Genomic DNA, 24,673 nt, shown 5'->3' on the forward strand with positions numbered 1-24,673 from the left:
TCAACATACCATAGGTCAAGTTACCGTGAGGTCTATACCGCAGAGGATAGATGGGAAAAAATCTCCCATTGACTTACCTTACTCTTCTCATCGGGGGTAGAGTACAGAGGTTGATTGCAGAAAGATCTGCAGTCGATTTGGCAGGTCTTTACTAGACCTGCTAAATTGATCACTGTTGGATTGATCTCAGAGTGTCAATCCCAGCTGTAGTCTAGACCTGAAAGAGTCAGGCATAGTCAGTCTCTGTGCTTTGATCCTATCAGCACAAGCTGACCAGAGGAAGGATGGAATGGGGGCAGCAAGTCATTGTCATTGTCCCACCCCTTTCCTTTTGCACTGGCTAGTGGTGCTGGCCAGCTGCAGAGAGGGAACTACACTGCACCAGTGGACATTATCTCTAATGAACAGATAAGGAATTGAGGCAGATATCAAGAGTCAGTGGCAACATCAGGAACTGAAATATAGAATCCTGCAAGATGAAGATTATGAGACTGGAGCCCTGAGCCATCATTCTTCGTTGTGCAGGCCAGGGTCAAACTGTAATTGCTTTAAAGACTCCACTCCTCTTGGATAAAGTTCAGTCTGAACATGGCTCTTGGCTACCCATGAGCCAGTAACTTGAAGGAAGCTGATGGGAAGAGGCCCTGCCACTTGACAAGGATCCTGTGCTCAGCATAGATCATGAGGCACTGACTAGTAATACTGGTTTGTTGTTCCCCTCACACACATTTCTGAATCAGTGGCCAGTCCTCATTGCTGCTCCTTCTCTCACTTCAATTGCCCACAATGGCTATTCAGGTGGGAGTAAGAGCTGCACTTACCACTGCACCCCCCTGCATAATAATCCTACCAATGACCACTATGCACATAATCTGCCATTACTTGTATGGCCTTGCTACTCTCTGTGCACCCCTGTCATGCACCCCTCTTGCTCCAGCCCTCAGAACACGCAGGCAGAGTGGCCTGCACACTCCACAGAGCTCATTGCTCTGAGAAGTTGCTGAATACTTGTGCTTTGGCTTGCTGCACATCACTCAGTTGCCTATCTCAATCAAGCATGGTCTGAACCGAGCTTGTGTGCTGAAACACCCACTTCTTCATAATACAAGACTTAAGTCTGCCTGTGCACACAGTCTCCTACTCAGCTCTCAGAGTCAACACAAGAAGCACATCCTGTGAATGAAGCAGATGGAGCAGAGACACTGCTGGGAGGCCAGTGACAAAAATTATCCTGTTATTATAGGAGTTATTTATGGAGGGATCAAGAATCAATACAAAGTACAGTGAGAAAAATGCTGTGTTCCATTTTTAGCAGGAAGCCTTACTAAACAGTACCTCTCGCTTCTTGGCTTGCTCACTGTCTGGCTCCCTTTTTATCCAGGCTAAATGGCTTTCTGGTGTATACAGCCAGGACAAATATAGAGATTTACCACTGCATACCTATTATTTGGTTTCTATCTAAAGCTGACATGAGAGCTCTATGCATTTACACTCAAGGAACTGCTGGAAAGATCCCTTCACTTTCTCAGAAAATTTGCTGTTGCCACCTTGGAAGAATAATTCCCCCACCCACATCTCACCCATTTCTCCACATGTACAAAGAACCCTGTTAGTCACAGCACTCACCACAGAACGTCTCTCTCCTTCAAGATTAGTTTGTTATTTCACCATTTCTCTACTATGAAACTGCCAATAATCTAGGCTCTCATTTATGCCTTCTTCACTTGGTGGCAGACACCACTGTTTGATGGCTAGCCAGAAGGCTTGACAGAGAAGACTATTATGGGTACCCAAACCCCGCTGTGCACCCTTCATACTACCAGCACCCAGCATCCCATTGGGACTCAGATGCTCAACTCCACTCTGAGTACAGTGAAGGATCCTCATTAAGATAAATCATGAAACTAATTTTGGTTCCAGATAAGAGGGTGGCCCTAAATCAAGCTGACATGGGACATTCACAAACTGCCACGAAAGACCAGGTGTGGGTCCAATGTTTGGAAGAGGACTACAGACAAAGAGAGCGTTAATAGGGTTAATATTACTATTTTTCATCAAGCTGCTTTACAACAGCAACTCATTAATCCCCACACATCCCTTATGGGGGGAGGAAATCAGTCCATTTTACAGAAGTGGAATGGACACCAATTTCCTCTTTGGCCTTGGACTTGTCACTTTAACCTCTCTGCTTCAAACCTCTCAGGTACCTACCTGACAGGACAATTTGTGAAAATTAGTGAATGTTTATGAGTACTCTGAAGACAATAGGGGAGGAGATAGATAGACAAAAAGTATATCCTCATATTGTGGTCTTAACAAATCCCCTTGCATCAGTTAAAGTAAGATACAGTGAAATGCAGCAGAACTTGATTTTTATAGCTTGCAGAAACTGGAAACATAGGGGAAATGTTTCTCATAGCACCAAAAACAAGATTTGAGAGAAGTAAAGCTTTGTAGAGAAGAAACTTTCAGGGGAGCAGAACCTCTTGCATTCTTATTCTGCTCTGCTACAGACTTCCTTGGAGGAAGCCACTTAACCTCTCTGCCCTATTGTCCGCGTGTTACAAATAGGAAACACTTACCTCTCAAATGTGTAAAGGTTAATCAGTTCATGTCTGAGAAAAGCTTTGAAGATAGAAAGTGTGAGATAAAGGCAGAGTATTGCATTCTGAACTCATTAGCCACAATTTCTTATCACATCACCTACCACTCATAACTTATATCAGGTCCTAGGCTGAATGCCAGATGGGATTTGTTTTGAGATACCCACGCGCTTGCAGATGTTCTTGTACCTCATTTTAACCTGTTTGGTGCTAGTTTCCCCAGACATAATGTCATTTGAAACAGACATTTCATTGAGACTAAAGTACAGTTCTCAACTTATATCAGGTACACTCTGACATTTAAATAATTTAAACCAGCAGAGATTTTAATTAATGAATAGACTTCTGTCATAATTACAAGGTTCAGCTGTGCCACAATCACATTTTTAATTTCCTAGCTAGATATTAGCTCTTATCTTTATTTTGTCAGTTCTTTGCAATCTAAATGGAGTCCAGAATGTCAGTGAGTTCACTTCAGCAAGGTTGAGAGAGGAGCAAGGAGAAATGGATTGAGTAAGAGGCTTAAGAAGGCAAGAGTCTGGACAGAGAGGAACCTTAGAATGCTTTGTGTGAAATACCCAGAAATGTCTGTAGGAATGTGGCGACAGCACCTTTCTGCCAGCTATAAACTAAAGGTAAATGGAACTTCTGATAAATATAATCAGATGTTCACACAAATGATCCATTCAGACTTCCATAGAAATTGAAAGTCTACACCGCATATTCACAGCTGGATTGTTTGTCTAACCCATCTTTTATCATCTCTACAGGTCAAAGATCTATTTATGATGAACAATAATGTACAGACATTGACTATGTTATGCTGTATTGAACACACACACAACATCATTAAGCAACAAAGAGTCCTGTGGCACCTTATAGACTAACAGATGTATTGGAACATGAGCTTTCGTGGGTGAATACCCACTTCGTAGGTCTACATGCATACGACAGAGTGGGTATTCACCCACGAAAGCTCATGCTCCAATACGTCTGTTAGTCTATAAGGTGCCACAGGACTCTTTGCTGCTTTTACAGATCCAGACTAACACGGCTACCCCTCTGATACTTAACAGCATTAAAATCACCTAGTGCAGAGGGTAGTAAACCCAGCATGCAGAAGGAAGGTAAATCAAGTCTCCAACCAAAGCCTTGTCCGTTTAAGTATGGCTGCACATAAGGTGAAGCTAATCCACTGTGCTGAACATCTTGTGTTCACTCCTACCAGCCTCCGGACAGATCAGGGGTTTGATCATGCAGCATTTCTCAGGCAACTCATCCTTGCACACAGGAGCCATGTTACTGAAGTCAAAGGATATATGTCCTTATTACAAAAATAGCATTATTACTGACAACTGCTTAACATGTCAGTGACACAAATAGCTCACCAATTGAGAACAACATAAGGAAGGCCCTTCCACCAGCCACATCCCTTGAAACCTGAGATGATACACCTGACAGGCAGGCAGACTAGTAAGTGTAGATTCATTGTCTCCAACCATTTTGGAGTATTTGTCTTTCAAGAAATTGTAGGCTGCTTGAAATAAAGGTCTTGAGTATGTCCTCTTCCTGTTGTGAAACTAAGGGCTAGACCAACCAAGGGATTTACATGCCTAACTGCCACCTTAGGCACCTAACTCCAAAATTTAGATCCTCAAAACCCCACATAGCCCTACAGGCACAAAAATTTCTGCCCATAGGCATGTGCAAAGCCACTTAACTCCTGACACCTCCAAGCAGCTCCGTGCCTAACGCTTGCCTGAGCCCCAGTGGCCTTCTCAAATAAGGTGGTGGTAGTCTCTTTCTCCCTGTCTCTCCTCTTGAAGCTGTTCCACTTTGTATGAAAAGCTTAAATATTCAGGGTGCCACTGAGAGAATGATAACAACTGTGTAAGCCTAGCTGTTCGGGCATTCGCCTGGAAGATCCATGTTCAAGTCCCTGCTCCAGCAAATAGCTAAATAATTTATAATTTAGAAAAGCTTCAGCAAAAGAGCTTGAGAGAGCCACAGCCCAGCCTATCACATAGCTCACTGGTTCAGGCCACAGACACCCACTTTTGTTGGCACTGGTGGGTACTCGCGTCCCCCTACCCCCGGCCTAGCCCCAACTCCGCCCTCTCCCTGCCTCTCTGGACCCCTCCCCAAATCCCAGGCCGGCCCGCCTCTTCCCCAAGTGCGCCATGTTCCTCCTCCTCTTCCCCCCTCCCTCCCAGCACCTGCCGTGCGAAACAGCTGGCCTGAAACATGTAGGAGAAGCCAGACAATCACAATGCTCTCAAACTCACACAGGAAAATGATAAAAGACAAAAACATCACATCACCTGTGGGTGAAAACTTTTCACAAAGCAATCACTCTATATCTGACCTATCAGTCCTCATCCTCAAAGGAAACCTGCACAACATTTTCAAGAGACAAGCATGGGAGCTTAAATTCATAACTTTGCTAGACACTAAATATCATGGACTGAATACAGACACTGGATTTATGGCTTATTACAACAATCTATAACCCACTAACAACCCCTCCACCCCAAACTACTCCCTTCCTATGACTGGAGAGATGTTAACAGGCCACTTCACCTTGAAATATGTCCTAATTATGTATGCTCAACAATCTGTTCCATCTTGTGTTTAGCTGTGACATTCTGAGTAAGGGCTTGTCTACACTTTAAATGCTGCAGTGGTGCAGCTGCACCAATGCATCTCTGTGCCACTATAGCGCTTCAAGAAAGATGCTACCTATGCCAACAGGAGGGCTTTTCCTGTCGGCATAGGTAATCTACCTCCCAAAAGGCAGTAACTATGTCACTCTCCCATCAACAAAGTGCTGTCTACACCAGGATTTAGGTCAGCATAACTGCGTCACTCAGCAGTGTGGAAAATCCATACTGTCTGGAAAACAAGACTAATAGCAGACAGGTGCAAAAACAAGCACTGTACTCTGTATCTTTATATAGAGTCAGATGGGATGGGAAAAAAGTGTAGACCAGTGTTTAATTATGCATATTGCAGCTGAGGAGCAATGAGCATATTTAAAACAATCAAGTCAAACACCATGTGCAGAACAATCCTCCAACAAAGTTAAAAGTGGCCTCAGATTAAATCTAGAGGACTATTTTTTAAAAAAATTGGGCATGCATTAGCATAAAATTCTACATGAAAGTATTGCAATTGTCCATACAGTTCTGTGTACGATTTCCATCATTTGCTGGTTTGGATGAATATTTTATACTCCTAATACATACTTCTTCAAAACTGTAAATGAAACTTCACCAAGCTATTGTCAAAAAGAAACCTACTGAAAATCTTAATTTGGGTGTATTTCTTGCAAGATAGATGTTAGACATGTTAAATATGAACAACAATGCACCTGGATTATGCACTTTTAGTCAAAACTTGAGCAGGCTCAAAGTATTTGATGCAGATCTATTATTTTGTAATCACGCAAGCGGCAACATATTGTATCCAAGACAATACAATACTGGCCTGGATAAGTAACATTAGGTATATTTGTCAAGCCATCTTTTCCTAAAACTGATCACAACTCATGAAAAGAAACAAATCCAAAACACTTGGCACCCATCCCTAATCTCATTTGAAATATTCTGCTAGACAGCCATGAAATTGTGTTTACTGGAGAGAATAATAATTCCCTGTATTTATGTAACACTAGTTAAAGAGGTGATTACAGCATGCTTATACTTGTGCAGGGAAGATGGAAAGTATATTATGCTATGGACACTGCATAAAAAATGTCAGAGGGCAGGTGAAAAGTAACTTCTGAAAAGGGAATTTGAGGGAGGCAGCATGTAATTTACAGGTGGAGATTTGGCCAGAGCATTGGATTTTTCAATTCCTTCCGAAAAGCTCCATAACCATGTAGTCTATAATGGCCAATGGTCAGCACGTTGGTGTTCTACATCATACAAAATAAAAAGGTATGTTAAAGAAAGTAGCTCTCTTACCTTCCAGTCTTGCTGATGTAAAGAAAACAAGGCAAGTACAAAATAAAACCACAGTGAGCACAATTCTACAGCTGTTCATTGTGCTTCTGGACCCAGACTCATCCTCCCCTTGCCTTGGGAAACACACTATCTACTGTCCACACTGCTTATCTGAAAGTGCAAAGTTCACTTCAAAGATCAATCTTTTTGCCAATCATAATGCAACATGCACTAATCATTAATAGCTAGCTAGCTAGCTATTGTAAAGAACTCTTAAGTTTCCTGACGCATTCCTTCTGATAAATAAAATTGACACCTCCTCTAGTCCCAGCTTGTTTGCTTTACAGAAAACTCTTCTGCCCAGACACCCACAGGCTCATTGATAGTTTTCTGGGAGAACCTTCATCCTGATCTAGTCATTCATTCTGCTAAGGTGGGAAGAGTCATAGTGACCAAATATACCTGGCACCCAGGAGGACTGGACAATCACTTTTCCAGAGACTGAAGTTATAGCTGCTCCTCATGCACTGGCTGATAGGAATAATAGAAGTTACTGCTGAAAACTCACCCAGTTCCAGTTGAGAATTGGGTTTTGAAAGAGAGCAATACTGTAGATTTATTGGTTCCTCAAGCTACTGGTCCTCCACTAGAAACCAATGCAAGATTCAAATTGAATCTACTGGAATTCCTATTAAAAGCCAGTTCCATCTGTAACTGCTCTTCATCCCCTCTGGAATTATGTTTCTGGGCTTCTCTTGTGTGGCTGCGAGATGCGAAGCACCAGGATAAGAGTGGCAGCAGCTGAAACTGAAACAGAGAGGGTTTGAAGACAAAAGACTGTGGAATGCTTTGACCAAAGTAAGTTACACATTTCCAAAGGGAATCTACTGTCTCACAAAATCATGTGCCTCCCAACTTCTCCCTTCCCTAGCTGGTTGTGCCCATTGAACTCAATGGTGTTTGCCCAGGTGTAACTGAGGGCAAAATTCAGCCCCTGAAGTTTGGAGATATTTGGATTCAGGGCTTTGGTTTAGTCCTACCTCTATTTACTAGAGCTGTAGCCCCATATATCTGGGCTACTCTCTCAAGCAAGCTCATCTTCCCTCCAGAATACTGCGAGATTTAATAGGCCCCAAGCCTACGTTTGGCACATAACAAAAGGAACTGATGCTTTCTGATACCTGGCTTAAAAGTGCAGGAGTCCTAGGTATTATTGTAGCTATGAGCTCTATTGCTGTCACCCCCTTGTATGCCAATTTGTTGCTTCCTGCAACAATGCTGAAGGCTAAAAAGCAGCAGTTGCAATTCAGCAGGAGAGCTATTCCTCCTACATCAGCGATTAAAGGAAGAGACTTGTATGTTTACGTGAAACAGATATCAGATCTTGTTCCTGCCAGACCCTGGGTCACTTGTGAGAAGCGCCCGTAACCAGCACTGCAGCCAGACCCAACAAGAGCTTGGTTGTTATGATGACCAGCAAACAGGTTTTCACCTGCCAGTGCACATTGTTCAAAGAAGAGGACATTTCAAGCACTAAAGACAAACGGTGCATGCTGAAGGCTGCAGCTACTAGGGTTAGTTTCTGAGGGATACATCTGCTTCACTTGTCAGGCAACAAAACAATTTTTTATCATCCTTCAGTAGGGTGGATATGATTCTTCCAAGGATATTAGACAACAATGTCCTTTATTGCCTATTAATTCATAAATGCAATTCTGAACAGGATAAGAGACATTAAGGAAATCAGTGTCAAGGCAACAAGGAACTTACTCAACACAAAAATACCCCACATAAAATCCTGTTAACTGGAACAGTCTAGTTTAACAATGGACTGCCCCCTCTAGGAGTCCATCCAAAGATGAAGAGAACAAAAATGGAAGATTTGCACAAACTATTTAATCTTTAAAACTAAACATGCTGCAGAGGTGGGGGCAATGGGCACTGGCACTAGCCTTACACCAGAGTTTAATGTTCCAATATAGATCAAGTGTAGATTCAGCCTAATCCCTCTATTTATGCACCCAACAGAACTACCAGCCAACTGGGACAGCAGAGTGACATCTAGCGTCTTCTCTAGAGAGACTCTAGACTAGAGCCACATAAAAAAGTAGGTCAGAACCGAGAAACTCGGACAAAGCTGGGACCAAGACTGGCCCAGCACCCACCAACACTATGCCTCATTGCTATTAGTTTCATTTTAATGTGCACTAGTCTCAAAATTTTACAAAGCAAACATCCCATAGGATACCACTAGGTGTCACTATGAACCAGAGTGGTTTTGATACTTCAGAAGCTGAATTAATTCTTTCTTTTGGGTCTAGCTGATCTGTTTCCAGTATGCACTGTACCTAATAGAAAATCTGTTCAGCTGTTTGCTTTTGCTACTTAGCCAAATGATCAATACAATTCTTTTATGGGTACATATCCATGGAACTTTGATATTGCTTACGTCAAAAGATTTTTCCCTCCATTTCAATCCCATTTAATTTTTAAAGTTAAAGACACATTTTTCAGTCAAGACATTTCAAAGTTTGCAATATGCAAACTCTTACTGTCTTAGACAAGTCGCCCAACACTTGTCCTTAAGATCAGAATGACTCCTCCCACAACTCATGGGTGAGGTGTGCCATACATTTACAATGGGCACTGTGCTTGCAGGATGATTAAAGGACAAAATGAAGATCCAAGCCACCCAGCTCCCATTAAGATAAATGAAAAAGACTCCCAGTTACTGCTGGGAGCTGTATAAGGCACTTAAGCTTCTCTCCTAGAAATTCAGTTTGTCTAGGAGGTCAATAAGAAACCACATTAGTAAAAGCAGGTTCTCAATAAACAGCCTTATTTCTTCAGGCTTTCGAGTGGGTTGGCTACCATGGGACTGCAGACCCAGGCCAAAAAGAGAGCTCCAAAGTGGGTCAGTAGCTGTCAAGGGGTCATATGAACAACACTATCCAAAGCCTAATGTCCTTACAAACGCATGAAATTACCTCATTGACCAATGATCAGGCATTTTGGAGACCATTTTAATCCCTAGACCCCCAATTTAATTCCTTGCTAGAATGGATTCCTCACACATAGAGATAACCTTTCATCTGATTATTACTTACTTGGGACCATGTGACAACTTTCCATGAAGAAAAGCATTTAAGGAGCAAAATATGACGAAAATCCACAAGATACAGTAAGTCATTCAGAGTAAATGGCAGCATAACATCTGTTCCATGAGAAAACCAAGATGTGGCAAACTACAGGGGTTGTGGCTATGGTAGCGGCATAATCCACAGATGACTTGTTTGGGGACACTCTGTAACACCATGCTCCATAACAGGGGCCTACAGGGTCAAGATGGGCATAAAGATGCAGAGAACATTTTTGAGCCCTGCAATCTGAAATTGCTGTGAGTGTGTGGGCCTCACATCAAACACTCTTCTCCCACTTATTTCCCACCCAAGTCCATTAGGAGCTTGATATCATACATCAAGGTGTGTATGGCTGGTAAGGTAATGGCAAGTTCAGGGCCTGCCTTACCATGAGGCGAACTGAGGCAGCCACCTCAGGTGCCAGACTGGTGCGGGGGGTGGTGTGTGCCACTAGGACCCAGTGTGTAGAAAATTGTGTCTGCTGCTGGTTCATATGTATTCTCTCTGCTCTAGATGCACAGAGATGGTGGTGTGCTGTGCTGGAGGAAGGAGGGCACAAGAGACATAACGGGCAGGCAGGAGAAAAGGTGAGAGGGAATAACAGAAAGCAGCAGGAGCTGCAGGGAGAGAGAGGAGGAGGAGACTCCTAGGTACCTCTCTAGCCACCCCCAGGAGCCTGGACTGATTAACACGAGCTTCTCAGGGAGCTTCCTGTTTCCTGCTGCTTCCCTGAACCCACTGGAGGAGAACAGGCAGTCAATTGAAGTAGTGGGAGCCAGTTAGGCCCTTAAGATGCTGCAATCTTCCCTCACTCAGGCCCTGCTACCAAGCTGCTTATTTGTCCCCTTCAACTGAGTGTTGAGAGCCACTATAGCTGGCACAGAACAGCAGTCATGAGTGAAAGAAGAAAACACCCCTCTGGGGCAGCATTCAGAAAAAGAAAGAAAGCAAAGGAAGCTTTTCTATCTAAGCAGGAAGGCGCTCTCCTGAGATACATAAGACACAAATGTTTCATGGTGAGCCTTCTGGCCCCATGAGGAGCGTGAGTGGTGAGGAGATGCTTGATCTTCAGTTAGTCAGAATGCAAGTGAACTAGAGCTACTGCAGCATCCATATCTCCATCTCAAATGGATGTAACATGCACATTCCTGAAGAAAAGTGTAGATCAGAGAAGTGTTGTGGTGGAGGCGCAAGAAACAGCCGCTGCTGAGTTTAGTTCCTTAAGTCTGATGATCCAGGACTGTGGACCCACTTGAGCAGTAGCCTGAGGAACTTCCTTGTACTGCATGGGCTACAGCAAGTGAAAAATATCATGTTCCCAAAGACAATGAAAATAGAAGTTTCTATCAAACACATACTGGCATGAAATCCCCAATGGTGACAAAGTGGAGAGGCCATGGTTTATGCACTCAAAACCCAGAATGCTGCATATGTTTTTGTTGCAAACTGTTTGAAAATAATGTTGAAAGCAGAAACTCCAAGGTGTTGACCTTGATAATATCTGGAGCAATGGAACAACTGACAAAAGCAAAGTCATACTTAACAGTCTACCAGTCAGATGAGGGATTCCAAAACGTTTTGAAGAGTCCACAGAGTTGCAGAGCAACTTCAAACTGAAGCTATTTTCCCACCATTCAAGAATACAAGAGTCACTGAAGAAGATACATTTTTGATTACGAGGCATGGGACAATCCCATAAGAGATCCCAAACAACAATTCAAAGTTAATTCTTTAACCAGGTGCTAGATTGTGCAATACAGTCAATTGAAGAACGTTTCATGCAACTCAGGGAACACAGCAGTATATTTGGGATGTTGTATGATATTCCAAAACTCCTCGCTATACCTGAAGAAGACCTACACCAGCAATGCAGGGCACTAGAGACAGTGTTGACACATGATGACATCTGCGATATTGATGCAAGTGATTTATGTGATGAACTGAAAGCCGTTTCAAGATACATTTCAGCAGGATCAGTTCCAAAGTCTGTTCTGGAATATATGTGCACAAATAAGTTGACCACCCTCTTTCCAAATGCTTTTGTTGCTCTGTGCATACTTCTAACACTTCCTGTAACAGTTGCCAATGGAGAACGCAGCTTCTCCAAGCTGAAGTTAATAAAAACACATCTACGTTCCACAATGACACAGGAGAGGCTGGTCAGCTTTGCAACCAACTCGATAGAGCATGAGCTGGCCCAGACTGTGGATTGCAACCAAGATGGCACGGAAAGCACCACTTTGATTATTCAAGCAGATAAAATTGCCAGTGTTTACTATGCAGACTAGAAAAGTTACATTTGCTGTTCAGGCGTTTGAAAGTTAAGTGTTACTTAAAAATTTTGAACAAGGCATTTTAAGTTGTTAGTTCTCCTTTACTGAGGTAGGTAGCAGAGCAGTAGCATGAGAGGAGTAGAAAAAGAAGAAGGCAGAATTGAGACCTTTCAACGTTTTGGCCCAAGTGAGGGGTAATGGGGGCGTCATTTAAGCTCCCCAACTCAGGTGCCAAAATGTTGTGGGCCGGTCCTGGGCAAGTTATTGAAATGATGTGCAGTGTTTTCTGCAGAAAAAGAATGTTGTTTCCAGAGTCTCCTGCAATTCCTCCTGCATTTCCACAAACCACACCTCCCCAGTGCCATTTTTCAGTTGTAATTGTTTGGTGTCAACCCAAGGGGGAATTTTGGGAAGCACTTGTGCTTTCGAGGCTGCATGTGATAGAAAGCTGCTCTGCTCTTCCCTCTGCACATACAACCACAGAAAAAAAGTGACCCCACAGTTACTTTTCTGTATGCTACATAAACCCAGCAGGTCTTACCATTTTTATTCTCTCTAGGATGCACTTTGCCATTGGGCAACTGTCATTTTTCAGCTTAACTTCTTCCCAAGACAGAGCCAAAGTAGAACTTTCCCAAATTTCAGCTGGGAATTGGCAGGGAAGGGCCATGGATGAATTTGGATCTGAACCTCCAACATCTGATCTGAATTTTGTGGCCATATCATTATAATGAGACCAGATCCTGCCACTGAGTTGTACTTAAGTCTCCCCTTGTCTTCAGTGGACCAACAGCAATTTATGGTGTAATGTGAGAGTCTGGAAAGTTCAAGCTACGCCATCGGATGTTAGCATTCAAATTTATATAGCACTCTAGTACGCCCTGCAATATATTAATAAGACTTAAAAAAATCGAGGTTCTTGCTTTGAAGACTTAACAATATTAAAACACATGTACAATGCAGTACAAGATACAACACTGAATACCACCTTTAGAAGTGGAAACCTTTATGCAAAAGATGGCTTTTTTTTTTTTTAAAGTAGAGGAAGAGGTCTTTCGGCATATTAAATTGGAAGCCTGGATAAACAATATGGGGTCATATGAAAAATAGCACAAAGCTGGTGTGAGTACAGGACAAAAAAAGATGCTTAGGTGGAGGGGTAGGCAGCATGGAGCTCTGGGCAAAATGATATTTTTGTATTTTTCCACATGATGTATGTTAACATGTGCAAGGGTGTCAGGTGCTACTCTGCAAGTCAGGGCCGCCCAGAGGATTCAGGGGGCCTGGGGCAAAGCAATTTTGGGGGCCCCTTCCATAAAAAAAAGTTGCAATACTATAGAATACTATATTCTTGTGGGGGTCCTTGTGGGACCCGGGGCATATTGCCCCATTTGCCCCCCACTCTGGGCAGCCCTGCTGCAGATTCTTAGTTCTTAATTAGCCCCTTTGAAGCTACTTTACAGGAGTAAGGGTCTCAGAATGTGGCTCAGTAATGCTACGATATCTTCAGATGAAAAGAGCTGCAGATATGAAGTTATGGTATATTAAGCCTGAACACCTTACCCTCTACAAGCAAACATTATCCCCACTTCATACTGTGGAAAGAGAGGAAAAAAGATGTAAGATGTCTTGCCTAAATTCACAGTGACAGAGATAAGAACAGATCAGGGGTTGGCAACCTTTCAGCAGTGGTGTGCCAAGTCTTTATTTATTCACTCTAATTTAAGGTTTTGTGTGCCAGTAATACACTTTAACATTTTTACAAGATCTCTTTCTATAAATCTATACTATATAACCAAACTATTGTTGTATATAAAGTAAATAAGTTTTTTTTTAAATGTTTAAGAAGCTTCATTTAAAATTAAATTAAAATTCAGAGCTCCCCGGACCGGTGGCCAGGCCCGGGCAGTGTGAGTGCCACTGAAAATCAGTTCACGTGCCGCCTTCGGCACCCGTGCCATAGGTTACCTACCCCTGGAACAGATCCTACAACTCCTGACCCCGAGTCCCTTGCTCCAACTGCTAGACAACACTCTCTTCCCTAATGAAGCGGGATCATGAAATGAAATTGCAAGGCAATAACCTATTGCAAGGCAAGGTGTATGTGCAAAAGGACGGAGTTTAGAATTTCTGTGGGAACTTCAACTTTAAATATCCTTATTATGGGATTATAATCTCGGTTTTACCATTGCACTAAGATAATTCTGTTTAGCAGGTAGAAAATTCAATCTTTGCTGTGTCATATCTATTACCATTTCTTCAAACCTTGTTTCTCCCCACAGCAGTTCAGTGACAACATTCCATCCCAGCATTTTAGTTCTCATCCAAAAAATCTGGCTCATGCTTTCCCAAGGCTCTCCAAACAATGACAGCAAGGCTGCGTTTACTGCCATTGGCAGGCATCTGCTCATTACCTCTGCGATGCTTAAACCAGAAAGAAAGATTCCAGTGTGCAGAGCAGCCATGACTTCTCCAAGTTACATTCGAACTTACTCTGGTAAAACATCATGAACCTGAAGAGCCCTGAAAGAAATTAAACACCTCACTTTGCAGAAATTGATGTTAAAAAAATGTAAGTAAACTTCAGTATTAAAACATATTTCAAAGGGTAAAAGATGTACTGCCCTGAGCACAGTTATTTATAGCTAGACCCTTCTAAGACTGTTTGTGCCTAGAAAGCCATAATTCTTTAATCTTTGTATGTATAAATGGGAAGGATAAAAAAAAGTTGGTCGTTATCTAAAACATATACACTGCTGGAGAAAGAAGACTGGTAGGACAAGTGACCATGAGATTATAAGTAAAGAAAATTAAAGGGGAACACAACCTGCAGTTAATGAACATTTCCTCTTGTGATTATATCATGCTATGCATGCACTTAACAAATGCTAAACTCTACTACAGCTATAGAAGAGCTAAATGGTTATCATATGCTCCAATATGGATATGTTGCGTCTTCCTAAGTAGCTAAGTACGTGCATATTACTCAGTTACCTGTAAAATTTACTACTTTTTGCGTTGATAAGTTTGTTACACGTGAATATGCCCCCTCTTTCCGTTGATATTTACATTTACTTGGGCTCTGTTGGATAATAGTACGCAGAATAGAAGATGCAATCACTTAACAGATATCCTATTCCACATACATGGATTTTAGTCATTGGCTTCTCTGATGACCTGACATTAAAAAAACAGAACAAAACAAAACCTCCAGAGCTGCTCAGTGCTCCACTTTAGATACTTGGGGTGTCAGAACATTTCAGGCAGTCAGAGAAATTGATGATTGAAAATCTTGGTTTAGAAGGTATTTGATTTTGGGGACAGATATCCAAGTTCAGGTGGGAAAAATGGTGCATGCCAGTCGGATGTAGATACCTAACGTGTGCTTTTCAATAAACCTTTCAAGGAAATTCTGCTGAATTTTAGTCAGGGGAGATTGTTCTGTCTCTCTCCTGTCCATTTAGATTGTAAACTCTTCAGGGCACAGACTGTGCAAACTCTGTCGATACAGCACCTGGGACAATAAGGGCCCTGTTCTCAGTTGGCCTTTGGCCACAATAAACAAGATCACTATTAATAATCAGCAGCCAACCAGCAAAACAAACAGAGCATTAAAAACATGATCACTACATCTCAAGCCCCATCCCCTTCTGATTACCTCCAGCCCATAATAAAGAAAGGCTTACAAGATGCTGCAAGGAACTATGAGAGGGGGGCAGTGGAATGTTTGGAGGTGGGCTCATGTCAAGCCCTGCCCAACTCTACTGGAGGCCATGGGAATCCTATGCACTGCTGGAAGTGGGGAGGCCAGCTAGCTGGCTGGCAAAGTGTGTACACAGGGAGAGGAGGAACCAGACCAGCACACCCGGAGAGACCCTGATCAACATCTCCCAGAGAGCAAAAACTGGGCCAGCTCTTCTCAGGGCTCTGGTTAGGGGTCGGAAGATTTTGAAGTGAACCAATCTCTCAAGAGCCCCACAGACCCTGTTCCTTTAACAGAGTGATTAATTATGCTAAGTAGTACTATTGAAAGCTAATAATCAATTAATCAATAAATGCTAACAATAATGAATAGTTTGGATAATAAATACCCATATGTACTTAATAGTCAATAACTACTTGCAATCAGTAGTTAATACTTGTTATAAACACCCACCACCTTAGAACTACATATTAACAGAACATCGGTCCTACTGGACCTCTCCTTGGGGTGAACTGGCTCTCGGCCCCCCCTGCGGAGACAGGGTGAGTACTAGAAAGGTCCTTCTCCAACTGTAGCCTCGGACCCCTGTGAGGGAATGGTGTGCACTCCTCACATGCAGCCTGTGTTCCTCAGGGCAAAGTTCCCACTTCCTCAGGGGACTTGCCCTCTTACCTCTGCTCCCACCCCACCCCCTGCCCACTACTCCCCTCATTCGTACATATACTGGATATAGCCTTTGGGCTGTATCCTGATGATTCTCAATCTGTCCCATTTCATCTCTGCTGTCAGTTCCCAGTGGCTTCAATGGGAAAATCCCCTTCTCACAGCCTGGACAGTTTGTGACAGGAATTTCCCAAATTCCCCCTTAATTATTAGGAGTCTGACCCACAGTCCTTTCCCTCAAGTCAGCCTTTGGGATCTATTATACCTGGCTGGGCCCACATCCCCTCAACCAAATCATAGTGGTTTGGATGTGGGAACTGGGCAGGCTAGAACTGGCAAAGCAAAGGATAAAAACCCCATGAAACAGTGTCCATTTCTTAGGCATTTACATTTCTTCTGAAAGCTTCTGAAGCTCCGGGTCTCAATTTGCCAGCTAAGTGCCAAGGTCTAACACTTCTGCAGCACAGCCGAGTAGGGGTTATCAAGGAAATGATCAGTTTCATAAAGATGAAGCAACCTGGAAGGCAGGTCTCTGATGACATCATTTGTTTTGGGCTGAGTCTGGGGAGGAGCTCTGTAAAAACCAGACCAAAAGAGAGAGACAGGTAATAGCTCATTAGCAGCAACTCTGTGTGCATGTTACTGTTAGCCAGCTATCTGCAAGGGAGTATTTTTCAGGGAGTGAAGAAAAGCCTGTGAACTGTTGGGAGATTCTAAATCTTTCCTTGAGATGTCAGCCAAGAGCTTCAGCATAGTCACAGCTGCTGCAATGCTTATTCTCTTCCAAAAGACACAGCTCTCAGTGCAAGCACCGTTAAATGGTAAAGCCTTTCAGCCTTTTATTTTATTGGCATTCCTAATCTGGCAGGTCTAATGTGGGCAGTAAAATGGAGAGATTATTGGTCTCCCTGGTATGTTCATTTGTGTTGTTCTAGCAGATTACTTGGACTAAGTGTTAGGAAATGTCTCAGGTCAGGTACGTTCCTGGGAAAGAGCGTGTGAGTTTGTGTTATGGACTCATTCCACGCTCAGTACTGCTCAGTCTGTGATCTCTCTGCTCCTCAGGGAGTGAGGCAGAAAAGGTACCCTCCCTGAGTTAATGGGAACACTGTATACTCATCCCTTTAGTTTTAAGGAGGAAAAAGGTGGCTTGAGTCACTGTGAAATGCCACCTTTCTTACATACTGGACTTGATTTTTTTTGTTTTTAAAAAGATGGTGGTCAGCCCTCCTCTCTTGGCTTTTGACTGGAGTTAATTCTCATCCATTACGAAAAAATTCAGTGCAGTTATATAGGAAATAAGGGAGAACTGCAGCATCGATCTGGGGGAGAGAGGACTGCACAGCACCTGTGTGTTCATGGAGTCTTTGAGATTTAGAGTGACTTTGAGCACTTAGCCTCATACAGTCCCACACCAGTACAAACTACTGGATTACGGCTGTTTGCTAGCAAGGGTTACACTAGGGCTGGAATCAAAACTTTGTGGGTCAACGTGTTATTTCAGGCATTTTTTCGTGAGGAGTTTTTCGTCTTCTCCAGCAGAATCTCCAACCTTTGGGCCAGTGGTTTTCAAACTGTGCAGTTCAGAGTCCTATTGGTAGTTCACAGAAATAAAGTATTTAAGAACAAAGTAGTGGGAGGCTTGGAAGTTGTGGCATGTCTGGGAGAGGAGCGCTCCTATGAACTCTGAAAAATTATATGTTCCACTATAACAGAAGTGGTAATCGAGATATGTGCCTGTCCTTCCAAATTTGCCAAGCCATAGGGGTAACAGATGGGGAGATCATCACTCTTCTAAGTAAGGCATAGCTATCACTCCTCACTTTTCCAACTCAGAGGTGCATTTTGAAAGATTATCACTTCCCATATATATGTGATGGGACAGTGTCACTATATTCCTTCTCCCCCCGGCCCAGAAATATAACTGAGTCACTCATCACTCAGACTTCCCCACACAAATGGGGGAGATTCCACACAAGAAACTGTCTCTCCCAGATGGAAAGCCAAAGATTACCTGCTGCTATTTCCCCCCTCACACCAAAGTGAATCCCGCATTCTGGTGACACTCTCCTCAACCTTTGCCAGTTGCTGCTATGCTAAGCTCTATCCCAATCCTGGCTGGCATTTTCTAGATACAATGGCATTTATTTTACTGAGAAAAATAGGGATGACAGTGGACTTGTCTACATGGGCAAATTTATGATCCAGATTTCACCACCATTGCAGCTCTACAGATGGTAGCAACACTGAAAACTGCACTGTGGACAGAGCCTAGGAGATTTTGCCATCTTGTCATCCATGCCTATTCTGATCAGAGTTAGATGGCACTGTTTCTACTGTTGCTACCACCAGGGAAGCTACAACAGTAGTGAATCACAGGTCATTAGAGTGGGCGGAGAAGGGATATTCCATTTTGCAAGGATTTTGAGATTTTGAAATTTTGTTTTCATTCTGATTTGGAATGAAATCTGAACATTTCAAAGTTCTCCACACAAAAAATTCAGAAAAAAAATTCAATTTCAATCAATCAAAATGTTTCATTTTGATTTTTAAAGGGAGAGACAGCTCAGTGGTTTGAGCACTGGCATGCTAAACCCAGGGTTATGGGCTCAATCCTTGAGGGGACCATTTAGGGAACTGGGGTTAAAAAAAAAAAGAGTCTGGGAATTTACCCTGCTATTGTGCTACAGACCACCAGGATCAGATATAGATAGAGACCTTTTTAATGAAGTAAAACTACATGGGATGTGTGATCAAGGCGAGACTTTAAACTTCCAGATTAGACTGGAGGACATAGTGTAATAATAATAATAGGGCTCAGGTTTTTCTGACGCATCTAGCTAATTGATTTCTTCCAGTAGTTGAAAACCAACAGAGGGGAGCCTTTTAGAGATTTGTTTTGGTTGAGTAGTCAGGACTCATAGAAGACATGGTTGTTGGGGACAACCTTGGTTCGAAGCAATCATGAGCTAATTTCAGTTCAAAATAGATGAAGGTAAACAAAAACAGATCTTCGGGACTAGGGTTTTTTATTTCAAAGGGTACTAAGGAATTAGGGGATTAGTTTAGGGAATGGATTGGACTGAGAACTTGTGGATCTGTGGGTTGTAAAGGCGGAGGAGGCCTAAATTACTTCAAGTTCAAATTACAAGAACACATCAGATGCTGCATCCTAAGAAAGGGGAGAAAAAAATCATTAGGGAGGATTGTAGATCAAGCTGGATGAGAGCATTCTCAGAGAGGTGATTATAGAAAAAGCAGAAGGCCTACAAGGTGGAAGATGGAAGCATTAGCAAGGAAAGCTACCTTATTGAGCAGTCAAAATTAGGGATAAAGTTGAGAAGGCAAAGCCATTAGTAGAGTCTGGACCTTTGCAAAGGGAATAAAACCCAGTAAAGGTCTAGCCTATTAAATAAGAAGAAACAAAGATAGAAAGAAGTGTGGATCTTTCTAACACGAGGATGGAATGGAGGTTTAAGGATACGCTAGGGCATGGCCCAATATCTAACAATACTTGCCTCAATCTTTAATGGGCTATGAGATTTAGGATCATTGGTAGGATGACAATATGGGAGATGAGAGCTATGGAGGTGATATTACCACATTGAGGTAGGAAGCAAACTCGAACAGCTAATGGGACAAAATCAGATGGCCCAGATAATCTCATCCAGAATATTGAAGAAACTGGACATGACATTGCAAGCCTTTTAGCAAGAATTTTTAAGAATCATAAACTCGAGGGGTCTGTACGTACGCTGGGAATTGCTAACTAGTTCCTATTTTAAAAGGAAAAAAGTGCTCCGAGAACTTATTAGGCCGCCCTGTTAGGTTGACTATCTGATAGTATGTAAGGTCTTTGAAAAATAATTTGAAGGAGAAGTAGTTAAGACATTGAGGTCAATGGTAATTGGGACAAAATACAACATGGTTTTAAAAAGAGAGATCATTGCCAAACAACATGATCTCTTCTTGAGCAGGTATACGATTTTTTAGAAAAGGAACACAGTTCAATCTATTTACCTCAATTTCAGTTAAGGCATTTGATTTGGTTCCCCATGGGAATTATTAGTTAAATTTGGAAAGATGGGGATCATATGAAAACTGAAAGTGGACTGAAGACTTGGTACAGGAGACTACAACGGGTCGATCATGAAAAGGTGAACTGTCAGGCGTGCAGAACGTCTAGTGTAGAGTTCCTCAGGATCAGTTTTGGGCGACCAATCTTTATTACCTTTTTAATTACTAACCTTGGCAAAAAGTTGGAATGTGCTAATAAGTTTTGCAGATGACCAAAGCCTGGAGATGTATTGCTAAACACAGACAAGAACAGGGATTATCCTACGGAGATCTGGATGACTATGTAACTTGGTGTAGTCGATAGTAAGAATAGTAATAGGATGGAAATTTTAATAGTTGAAAAGTGCTAAGGTCATGCATTTAGGGCATTATAACAAGATTTAGTTTATAATGGGGCACATCAGTTGTGATTCATCAGGCGAGGTTATTCAGGCAAAGATAGGAGGTGTTAGGTACCATTATACATAGAACACTGGTTGACCTCATCTGGAATACGTGTGCTTCTGGCTCCATGTTAGAGGATGATTCAAACTGGAACAGTTTCAGAGCGGGCATACGGAGATGATCACGAGGAATGGAAAACTTTTATGAAGGAGACTCAAGAGTTTTGGCCTTGTTCTAGCCTAACCAAAGAAGGTTGGGGAAGGGATTATGATTGCTCTTATAATATATCAGAGGGATAAATTTTAGTGGGGAGAGGAAATTTAGCTCAGTACCATGTGGACACAAGACAAATGTATAATACTGGACACTAGGAAGTTTAGACTTGAAATTCGACGAAAGCTTAATCTAACCATTAGAGGAGTGAAGCTCTGGAACAGCCTTCCAAGGGGAGTAGTGGGGGAAAAAGACATATCTGGTTTTAAGACTAATCTTGATAAGTTTATGGAGGGGATGGTATGATGGGATAGCCTAATTTTGGCAATTAATTTGGCAATTGATCTTTGATTATCAGCAGGTAAGTATGCCCAGTGGTTTGTGATGGGATGTTAGATGGGATGGGTTACTACAGAGAATTCTTTCCTGGGTGCTGGCTGGTGACTCTTGCCCACATTATCTGATTGCCATATTTGGAGTCAGGAAGGAATTTTCCTCCAGGGCAGATTGGCAGAGGCCCCTGGAGGTTTTTCGCCTTCCTCTGCAGCATGGGGTACGGGTCACTTGCGGGAGGATTCTCTGCAGCTTGAGGTCTTCAAACCACAAGTTGAGGACTTCAGTAACTCAGACATAGGTTAGGGGTTTGTTATTGAAGTGGATGGGTGAGATTCTGTGGCCTGCTTTGTGCAGGAGGTCAGACTAGATGATCATAATGGTCCCTTCTGACCTTAAAGTCTATGTGTCTGAGTCTAAAATAGAAAAAATAATCAAAGAAAAGTTTTTTAAAAATCAAAACTTTTCGTTCCAGAATGGAACTTCATGACATTATTGGAACTCACCCTACTTCCCATTTTGTTCCAAAGCAAAATTTCATACAGCATTTAAATTTTGACAGTTGGATTTTGACAGAACAGCATTTTATGAGGAAAAACGGTCCCACAGAAGATTTTTCAGCCAGCCTTATAGAGGTCAATTTTCCCACTGTAGATGCAGCCATAGAGGGAAATGGGACAGTTAACACCTGGTATTTCTGTGTATTAAGCACTGCAGTTGTGACTACACTAACAGTATAATTAGGGAAAAATCTCCCAACCCCAGGCTAGCTCTGCCAATGGGCGTGCTAGTGTAAAGTAGTTGCAAGAGTTAAGCCAGTCAGACCCTGTGGGATTTCTAATGCCTGTTTAGCAGTTTTACTAGTCATATCAGACTTGTATCTGGCTAGTATGTGGCCCCTCATAGGGTATGTGTTATTTTTAACAGATGGAGGAGGAGAGAACAAGGTGCCTGAAATAAAAGTCGGAAAAGAGTGCATTAATTCTGCTACCTCAGCTGCTACTTGCAGTGTGGAAGTTTGCGTCTCCTTTGAAAATTTCAGTGCAAGGGAAGCAGGGCCCCATAACTACCACTGAAACAGAATTTGAGGGCTAACTTTACTTTGCTTTGAAAATTCCATCCCTAATCAGAACACAAGAGCTAGGTACCTCTAACTTTGCAGAGCCCTACTAGTTCATCTTGATGATTTAAGCTGTGTACATGTGCAGGGCTATGCAGGTAACTGCACGTCAGGACACTGGAAAGTCAGACAAGAATCACTTATTATACACATGCACACTAGTTGTCAGACTCTCATAATTTAGGTTCCTTTTCCAAATAAAAACCCAGATCTAAATACAGCAAAGTTTGAGCTAGGTCAGATTTGCATCAGCTTGGAACCAATTCTACTTCAGGTATGTCAGTCCTTCATGAGGACAAGTACCTCTAACTCCATAAAAAAGCTTAAAGTTTTAAAAATATGAATAGATCCCCATACCAAAAAAAACAAACAAACGGCATTTGAACAGTTCCTTAGTGTGAAACACTTCCACCCCACACTAGAATCACTAAATGGAATTTTACTCTAACCAGTCACCTCCGCTTTGAGAAGAAGCAAGAGCAATTTTATTTACAAGAAATGTGATAGTTTGCTTTGGGTGTGCCTATCAGATCTGAATACCTACAGGACAGTGCTGCAAGTAATATCAAAGCTATATTTGGTGTGATCTGTAGCTGTGGAAATTGACAAACCATGGACCACATTCAAGATTTTAATCAGTCCTGGCTAGTTATTTATGCTCTCTAGTTTTACTTGTCTTTGTTTGTGTGACAGGCTAACAAAAGTAAAAAACTATTTAAAATATTGCTGTGCTTCTTACAGAAGCGATACTTCTTGACCTTCCAGTGACTTGCAAAGATATTGGCCCAAATTCAATCCCTAATGCAAAGAATTAATTTGTCCCATTGACTATTTTAACAAATAAGCAAACAATAGCCACCAAGTCATGGTCTCACACCTCACAGAAAGAGGCATTTACACTGTCTCCTAACAAACCACAGCCATTTCCTACAAGCATCACATGGTGAATAACCAGAATGATTCTGCAGAAAGGACTTCCTTTTATCTCTCAATGTGGCAGCTGACAATCAACATTTTGCTTGCTGCAGGTGTGCTTCAACCATCTGAACTATGCATGTGACCTTAAATGACAACCACATGCCTGCCCATTTATGCTTCACATTATACTAGCCAGAGAGAAGAGCTGATTTCTGTGTTGTCTCGTGCCATTCCAAAAAAAAAAAAAAAAAATGGCTTTAGAGTGGTAATTAATACAAATCAATCAATCCAGCCAAGCCCCTATTTAGCACTTTTCATCTGTAGCTCTCAAAGTGTTTTACAATGGAGGGCAGCATCAGTAGCCTCACTTTACAGTTAGGGAAACTGAGGTACAGAAAGGGGACAGTGATTTACCCAAGGTCCCCCAGCAAGCCAGTGGCAGAGCTGGGAATAGAACCCAGGTTTCATGAGTGCCCATCAAAAGGTCTATCCACTAAAAAACACTGCCTTTGCCAGGGACTCAAATAACTACTGGATTCTCTAGCTCTGTGGGCAGGAGCACAGAAATCATTGTGACTGACAGTACACGGGTTCACACTTTAATTATCTGTGAAAACTGGCCTGCTTGTACTGGACAGCTGAAATCAGAAGACAGTTAAGTACTGTAAAATTCACCAGCTGACACTATATAGAATAAGCTCAATTTCATATATTCACGGTTGTATTTGTTTTTGTTTTTTTAAACAGGATCTAAGTGGTCTTACATTGGTAAGTAGTTATTTTAATTCACACACTGAAATTTAATTCTGTATTTTGTACTTTTAAGGAAAACAGGCCAAATTCAACCTGGCAACACCACACTGGAATCAGTGTAGTTATACCAGGGTTGAATTGGGCCCATTGTCTAGCAACCTCCTACTCAGATGTCAGGGTTCGGCATTAGGAAGGATTATTTAGCAGTATTCACAAGTGCCAGCTAGAGGGATCTGTGTTAACCCTGCAAAATGACAAGAACTGCAGATGTTCCCCAAAGGTGCTGTCTCCATACCATTTACAAGTCTCCTTGTAGGGCTGTGGACAATACCTCTTATTCTCCAGTCCAATCCCTAACACATACTGGAGAAGAATTTCCAAGCTAAAGATATTTTTAAAATGTTATTAATCTAATGACTTTTTATTTTAAGGTAAAGAAGGCATTGTAAAACCAATTTTAAAGACTGGGATTAGCAGAGAATATTAGAATAGAAACTTTAATTTGTGATGAAATTTCATTTGAATGCAACTATAGTATAACCTGGTTAG

The 24,673-nt window shown here is 42.1% G+C and overlaps 1 protein-coding gene across 1 annotated transcript in view; it reads left to right on the plus strand.

The window, feature by feature from the left end:
• The first annotated feature begins 17,056 nt into the window (after positions 1-17,056).
• CA12 (carbonic anhydrase 12) overlaps positions 17,057-24,673 on the plus strand; it is a 42,922-nt gene continuing 35,305 nt past the window's right edge. The window contains exons 1-2 of the mRNA XM_032765459.1: positions 17,057-17,147; positions 24,119-24,139. Coding sequence (XP_032621350.1) covers positions 17,057-17,147; positions 24,119-24,139 — 112 coding nt within the window. The remainder of the gene's footprint in view (positions 17,148-24,118; positions 24,140-24,673) is intronic.

The sequence above is a fragment of the Chelonoidis abingdonii genome, chromosome 9 (assembly GCF_003597395.2).
Source record: "Chelonoidis abingdonii isolate Lonesome George chromosome 9, CheloAbing_2.0, whole genome shotgun sequence".
NCBI lineage: Eukaryota > Metazoa > Chordata > Testudines > Testudinidae > Chelonoidis > Chelonoidis abingdonii.